Source organism: Galleria mellonella, unplaced genomic scaffold (genome assembly GCF_026898425.1).
Source record: "Galleria mellonella isolate WM207_F2 unplaced genomic scaffold, CSIRO_AGI_GalMel_v1 utg64, whole genome shotgun sequence".
In the NCBI taxonomy this organism is placed as follows: domain Eukaryota; kingdom Metazoa; phylum Arthropoda; class Insecta; order Lepidoptera; family Pyralidae; genus Galleria; species Galleria mellonella.
This window is the reverse complement of record NW_026442133.1, coordinates 2384524-2392550: the sequence shown is the minus strand read 5'-3', so window position 1 is coordinate 2392550 and position 8027 is coordinate 2384524. Positions and strand designations below refer to the sequence as shown.

The window sequence follows — 8027 nt, the reverse complement described above, 5'->3', positions numbered from 1 at the left end:
TAACCATGCAAATACAACTGCATGATTGGGAGACGGGTACCCACCCATGCAGACAGATTTTAGTCTCCTTTTATTTGTTTTAATTTAAAACGTATAGATTAAATTCTGTACAAGACATTTACAATAAATAAGGAACTTTTGTTTGTGTTAGTCATATAAAAACAATGCAATCCTTTGAAGATTTGAGTGATTGTTAAATGATTTTTGCAAATACATACAACGTTTTGCAGCGATATGATTCTTATGGTGAATGGGCCCTAAACTATCAGAAAACAATCGCTGTCACCGAACCGGCCAATTGCTTCTAATCGCAGTGGAATCTGCTTGTCGTCTACCTGTAACCTAAATATTATTATATAAGGTATATTTATAAGAGGCTAATAGTCTTTCAAGAAACTACCGTTACCATAAATAATTGCCATTAATGATAATAGTTTTTTCCTAAGAACCATTACACTATGAAATATGTAGTCCTACATGAATGAGAAAGCCATCAATGTCTTTTTTTTAATATCATTCAGAAGTTTCACGATATCTTGTGTATGCAACCATTTCTATTTTAATGATGACTAAATTAATTTGAGAAAAAGGAGGGATTGTTTATAATAGGGACTTGTAGCCTCACTGCTAGCAATTTAGCTCGCCAGTCCAGGTGAATTCATCACGATGGGCTCACTAAGCTGCCACTCCGCCATTAACCCGGGTTAAAATTATCACCTATTTAAAATAAATATGAAAACACAGAAAAAAATATTCATTGAAATACTATCAAAATCAGAAAAAGAAATTAGCAAAGACGTAACAAAAACTATAAAAAAAATACAGACGAATTGAGAAACTACTATTTTTTGAAGTCATTTAAATAATCTTATAATTTGACAGTGTAATGTCGCAGTCATTACCTAGAATACCAAAATAAATAAATAACATTGTGCGCGGTGTTGTAATAACTTTTGACCTAATGGATGTGTAAAATACGTGTGACTGAATACGATATGATAAAATTATGTTTGTTGGTAACAGAGAGTAAAGCTGCCATCTATATTTGTCTGTGGACGCTGTGGACGATATATCAGTTGAAATCGTATTTTTTCTCCCTAGATAAATTTAGCAATCTTGCAATATCCTTTTATCAAAATTATTTGTGTTTTGTTATTATTATATCAAACAACAGTGTATTACGAATAAGACCTCGTATATTCACTGACAGTTCTACGTGAAATTTGTTAGAGAAATTTACAGCTGCATACTAGGTTGCCTAAATAAAGCTCAACTTGTTATTTACATACACAATAATTTATTGTTTCTTACAATTTAGTCAAGCTAAAATACAAGTTGTTGATTGATTACAATTTGAAAAGCTTTAAATTTAATCTCTCCCAGTGTTAATCAGTGAACAAAAGCTCCATCTTGCAGCTGTAAAGTAACACACCATATTTTGCCACTCGTGCCTCGACACATTAATTGCAGTTTTGTTCAATAATAAATTCGTAGGAAAACCAGGAACGTCAACGTGGATAGGACTGTGGAAATCACAACGCAGGCATCCTTACAACCACAATATATATTAGATAAAATTATAATAAGAGTGGGCATATTAAAAAAAATCTAGATTAATCGTAACTTATATTCTTATGAGATACACTGTAATTTATACTGACATTTGCAACTATTGGAGCGTTTTCCATCATAGTAAAATATTGTGGATGAAAGAAAACTGACCGCTTCAATCATTGTCAGTCGATTCTGTAGCGCGCTACATTAACTAACTTAAAGTTGTTTTCTAGTAAAAAAAAAAATTAACACTCACTCAACTCCGTCAACGAGCTCATTTTGTAATACCACTTACTTACATTACCCAAAATGTTCTTAACACTTATGAGCTTTACTTAACATTTCATTGACAAAATTCCTAAGTGAACCGGACAGTGGTAAGCCAAGGAACGCTCCATTTACCTAAACATATGGCTATTGTACAATTTCACAATGCAATTTTTAGATCTAGTTAAAGTACAAATTCTTTAGGAATTACATGAATTCAAATTATGTCAATTTAACTAATCTCCAACTAAATGAGTGTAAAGACAACTACTGACACATCAATGTTAAACAGAAAAAAAATTTTGCTTATAGAAAACGTTTCTTATTTAGATAGAACAGAACTATATTTGCACATGTGTATTTACTTAGATGCATTAATTTGCAGTTTATTTATTACCAGAAATTACATAAGTTAGGCTGATCCTAATTGAACATTTTTTTTACAAATTTCAGTAATTTAGGACACTGACGGGAATTTCAAAGGATGGGGGGAGCGGGTACAAGAGGAAGGGGGTAGAGCCCGGGCTGTGGCGATGTGTGTATGTGTTGCTGACGTCACAACTGACTCATCACATGGCATACTTCCTTGTCCACTCACGGGCTAGTTCATTGTACTTTTCTCTGTCCGTTTTGTAGATCCTAGCAATTTCTGGCACCAAAGGATCATCTGGGTTTGGATCGCATAGCAGTGAGCAGATTGAGAGCAACACTGGAAAAACAAACATTGTAATATGAAGTTTATAAAGCAGAATCTAACTAGTTATTTAACTATTTAGTTAATACAATGGGAACAGATAAAAAATAGATTATAACATTTACACAATCATGAATTATATAGAATTGTGGAACATACTAAAAACCCACCCTTGGTTTTGTGTAACTTTTAATAAAAAAGAGCCAATGTTACTATGACAATATAACTTTTAATTGGTAAAACAATTTTTACAAAAGGTTAAGTATTTTTTTTTTTATTTGAATCTTTCATCTCTAAAATATTAGTTAAGTGAAATATTAGTAAGTATTTCATAGTAATAAATAAAAACATTTAAATGCAATGCAAATCTGCTGATCACAAATATTAAGTTAGAACTACAAAATGAATTATACTTTGATTACAAGCTTGGCTCTAAGTTATTATTATTGTTAATCCCAAGATCGATCTTATCAAAGTCGATATACAATACACAAATATGTGTATTGATACTACTTTTTCGAAATGTCAATGTTCGGAAGAACCAAATATTTAAATATCAGAGTGATATCAATATTAATACCACGACTAACAAGGTTCAATGTGAGAATGTGATCACAAAATTAAATTGAAATCTCAACATTATATTATTACAGGATATTATTACACAATGTGTATCACTCTGTTGAAAATGACAAACATTAAGGTCATTATTCCCATTGTCTACTTATATTTAAGAGGTTAAAGTTAAAGTTCTAAAAATAATAATCACTGCATGTTAAACAAATTACCTTTGGATATGGTTAGCGCTGGTGACCACTGTGAACGGAGAATATCAAGACAAATAGAACCATTACTGTTTATGTTGGGATGGTAGATACGTGTTGTGAATGCAACTTTTGGTGGTTTGAATGGGTAATCTGTTGGGAAATGTATGGTCAGGAAAAATACGCCTCCTTGGTAAGGGCTGTCTACCTGTAAACACAATAAGAAATAATCAAGATAAGAGATAATCAATAAATTATTGTAGAATAAAAAATGCTATCTTTGTCTCTTTATGATAATGAAATTCATTTATAATCATCTACTTAAGCAATTCATATCATTTCCTATTCATATCTAAAGATTTTTTTATACTGAAACAAAATTATTTATAACCTTTTTAAAACATTTAACACAATAATCAAGGCCTGTTATATCATATCCTTAAATAACATAGATACACAATTGACTAGCTGTACATAATAAAAAAAAATAACTGTCCATGCATAATCTGTGGTAGTTATAGGTTATGAATTCCTATATACCTATATAAAGTAATACTATTTAAATATAGAAATATACTTACTGGACCCATAATTGTGGCTTGCCAGTGAAAAACTGAAATAAAGAAATGAATAATTAGTAAAGCTGCCAATTCTACTGTACTGGAACAAGTTCATTGACACATTGTATTGGGGTGGTACAGATAACCTACATAAAGTATGAACTATCAAAATAAAGACAACAATTTTGGTATTTTGATCAAAATGTATCACTGACATATTTTCTAATCTATGTAATCAAGTAGAAAACCACACTTTTGTTTTTTACAAAAAAAAAAAGAAATAAATAGTACAACAAAGAATCAATAAAATTATGAATATCCTTGCATGCAATTAAAAAATACTTAATTTCCATGTTAAATAAAAGTTATATGAAATATCAAAAATATTTTCAAATTATTGCCCTCCTCATTTTTACTCCATGACCTGAATCTAAATTACATTGTTTCTAGCTATTATTATTATCTTGTCACAATGAGTCACAAAAAATAAGTAGGTAGATTAATGGGTACGTACGATCTTCTCCGTGTGGTCCTGCAGAACATTGTGCTGGTGGGTCTCTGCCAAGGTCTTGTAATTCCTGTGCAACAAAACATTACTATCTGTAGGTGCACAACAGTATAGGAAACACAATACCACTATCAATCGGACATGTCACATCATCACTTAAAAAATAAACTGATGGTCAACATATTGACCTGAACAGCTGGTTTCATCCGTGCAAACCGTCATAAAACACTACTAAAATATCCTTGCCGCGATACGTTCACATCACATTTAAGGAACTGGGCAAGAAAACCTCAAAATTGGCACATAATTCCGACATTTTATGTACGCCGTGTGCAGAAATTGTCACCTACATTAACCAGTAAAACACCGTTAACTCATTACAAATGATTACAAAGGGAAAATCATTTTGTCACTTCTTAAAATTTGTGCAAAACGATCACACACTCGGAATTTACCAGAAGAAATTTCGATAATAGGTATTCACAATGACGAAACATTCACTACGAAGTCTTGTTACAATTTTTTCGACACACCATTTTGAAAGTTTATTATACTCAAAATAAACATTACAAATATTAATACGTACCCTATTAATTCGTTTTAACGCCATTTGATTATTTTATGATGGATTATATCGACTTTCAACTAGACAACGAAACTGCGAGCCAAGGACCTTTGATTAGAGATTGCAAGATGGCTCCCGTCTAAACGCAAAAGTACCACCTAGTCGTTTTATGCAGAAATATCCAATTTCCAACAGTTGAGACAAAACATCAAATGCTTATATAAAAAATAATAATAACTTATAATAAGAAACAATAATAATTAAAACAGATCGCGGATTATAACAAAATTAACGCACTATCAACGAATGGAGAACAGTGAACAGGAAAATCGACCATTTCCAAGTCGCGTTCACAATGACTTAATTATATTTAGAGTGTGCCCTTTTATCAAAAATATTATTATTGCTTATTATACTAGTAATAAATAATTTTTAAAAACTAAAACCATTGGAATCATAAGAAATGAAGTAGCAGTCTTCGCTGATAATAATACAGTGTTTAGTTAACTTTAATTTAAAACTTTATAAAAATGTAGGTAATATTTTATAATCGATTATAGGTATTTTTTTAAATAGCAATACTAGAAATTTTTCGGAAAACACGTCATGAATGGCATGTGTCGCGCTATTTTTGGATAAATTAGGTACCTACATAGTTATTTTAGCACACATTTTTGCAATTTGAAACTTCCCCAGGTGTAAAATAAATTCCTCACGGAGATGTGAAAAAAGTTAATTTAGACAATTAATTTTTTAAAAACGTTAATATTACTTTAAAAATTCGTTACTTTATACTCATTTATTTTCATGGCTAATAAACGACTAAACCGATGTAATCAACATCGGTACGAGGAAAGATAGGATAAAATCTGAGAAATGATATATTTTAATACTAACAAAGTATCGCATAAATACTAGCTAATCTAGTTTTAATATATAAAAGCTTTTAAACTTAGTTTTCCATTATTTGAAACTATATGAATCATGATTATACAGAATAGCCTATTTACGTTAAGTAAATATTCACATATGAGAGAGTGCTTAGTAATAAGTTATTGTCAATGAGTAAGGCAATGTTGCCAACTTAGTATCTGAAGCTATTTCGTTGCAACTGTCGTTTTTGTACCTATTTATCAAATACATATGATCATTTTAAAAAAAAATAAAATGTGTAAAATTATAGTCTTTTTCTAGTTAAATTATACCCTAAATTTGCCATAGGCGTATTTGAGAGTAAGGAGTGAGTAAGCCGTTCCCAGTGTACAATTATCTGATTTCCCTCTAAGAATTTACCTACATGTTTATCTCGTTTTTTATATTTTTTACATTATAAAAAAATATTTTGAAAAGTGTGCCTTCTTTTTTTATACAACAGAATGGCAAACAAGCTGACGGCCTACCTGATGGAAAGTGGTAACCGTCGCCTATAGACATGAGCAGTACCATGGACATAACAGACTATACTGTTTCACTCATGATACCCCCCATGCGTTGCCATTCCCAAGGACTCAGGTGTTATTCCTCTGTACTCAGTAAATTCACGCCATATCCCACCCTTCAAACCGAAACACAGCCATGCAAACACAACTGCTTCACGGTTGAAACACGAATGGGACAGAGGTACCCAAACAATCGACTTTTGTACAAAGTCGATTGCTTGGGTATATTGATTCTGGTGCCTTTAATGATAAAGCTCTTTCGTTTCAATATTTTATTCAGTGCTGACATCTTATTTCAACGTAACGTCTTATCAGTCTATATATCTTTAAGCTAAGCTTTATAGTACGAATAAATATTTATTTTTCTAAACAGAATATTTAAAAAAACAATATAATTAGACTATTATATATAGTACGATTTTGAAAGTTTATACTAGGGGATTAACCCTTAAAAATTCAATTAATAAACCTTATGTATATATAATTATAATGGTGCAATAAATGAGTTTGCACTTACAGTTATATTGATTAAATTCTAATTGATTACTTAATAGTGTGAACGTTTACAAATAAATGAAACTTAACACTAGTACAAAATAGTTATAAAGTGTAAAAGAACCATAACGCCCACTCTTAGATTGCCACTTATTCAAAGAATAAATTATTTTTATTAAATAAAAATGAAATAAAATGCTATTATTATAAATACCTAAGTAAATAGCAGATAGGTAAATTCTCTAAAACTAGATATATAGAATTCATTGAATAAATAGAAACGGTTTCGGAAAAGTTTTTCTAAACAGAATATTGGTGAGAAAAAACAATATAATCAAACATCTTATTTATTTTAAAGATATAATAAATATATATAATTTTATATTACTCTGTTAAAAGAGATTTTTATGAAGTCCCGTTAAGTAGTTAAAAAATATATTTGAAAGTTTTCTGTCACTTCGACTAGTTACAAGGGGGTTAATCCTTAAAAATTCAATTATATCTAATAGCTAATTTATAATTAAAGTAAGAGAGATAATTATTTATAATTAAGAATTTTCGGAATACGTGTAATGCAAAAACAAATACATTTGTGAAATATTTAAATAAGATGACTGAATTTTTTAAAATGTGTTGATATTTAGGTTGATTAGACTGAATAATTAGATTAAATGGAATCATTGAAACAATGATAATAGAATAGAATCTGATAAGAGTTTAATAGAAAAATTCTAGGTAGGGCTGTCAAATTCTACCATTATTATTTTTATATTGATAAATAAAACATTTCACGAAAAAATATAAAATAAATAAGTAATTCATTAGTAAGTGCCACCAGGAAAAAACATTATATAACGCAGATAACATTTTGTCAACATTTTCTTTTTCTTAAAAATAATATTGCTGTTATTTATGTTTGACCGATCATATTTGAATTTGACATACCAAAGAAAGAATTTGTTTTATTAACAATATTACTTAAATTTTAATTAGACTTACTTCAAAAAACTTAGGTAAACTTAACTTACATAAGTTTTTTGAAGTAAGTCTAATTAAAATTGATAAAATAATTGACAAAAAATTATGGGTATTTGCGACTTATTGTTGAATTTTTAATTCACCTATAGTTTCTTTTAAACCCATATCTAGGCGAATAAAAATAAACTGCATTCCTGTTGTTT

General features: G+C 29.7%; 1 protein-coding gene across 1 annotated transcript; it reads right to left on the bottom strand.

Moving 5' to 3' along the window:
- Positions 1 to 1546: 1546 nt before the first annotated feature.
- LOC113512350 (ubiquitin-conjugating enzyme E2-17 kDa) lies at positions 1547 to 5267 on the bottom strand. The gene is made up of 5 exons (XM_026896175.3): positions 4934 to 5267; positions 4354 to 4417; positions 3861 to 3892; positions 3304 to 3487; positions 1547 to 2530 (listed from the first exon to the last, which is right to left on the bottom strand). The coding sequence occupies exons 1-5, from the start codon at positions 4955 to 4957 to the stop codon at positions 2391 to 2393; spliced, it is 444 nt and encodes a 147-aa protein (XP_026751976.1). The 5' UTR covers positions 4958 to 5267; the 3' UTR covers positions 1547 to 2390.
- Positions 5268 to 8027: the final 2760 nt, after the last annotated feature.

Coding starts and splice junctions, on each gene's coding strand:
- LOC113512350 (XM_026896175.3), bottom strand. CDS start 4,957: ATGGCGTTAAAACGAATTAATAGG. Junction 3,893..4,353: donor AGGACCACACGGAGAAGATC/GTACGTACCCAT, acceptor TCTTTATTTCAG/TTTTTCACTGGCAAGCCACA. Junction 2,531..3,303: donor AGCGCTAACCATATCCAAAG/GTAATTTGTTTA, acceptor TTGTTTTTCCAG/TGTTGCTCTCAATCTGCTCA.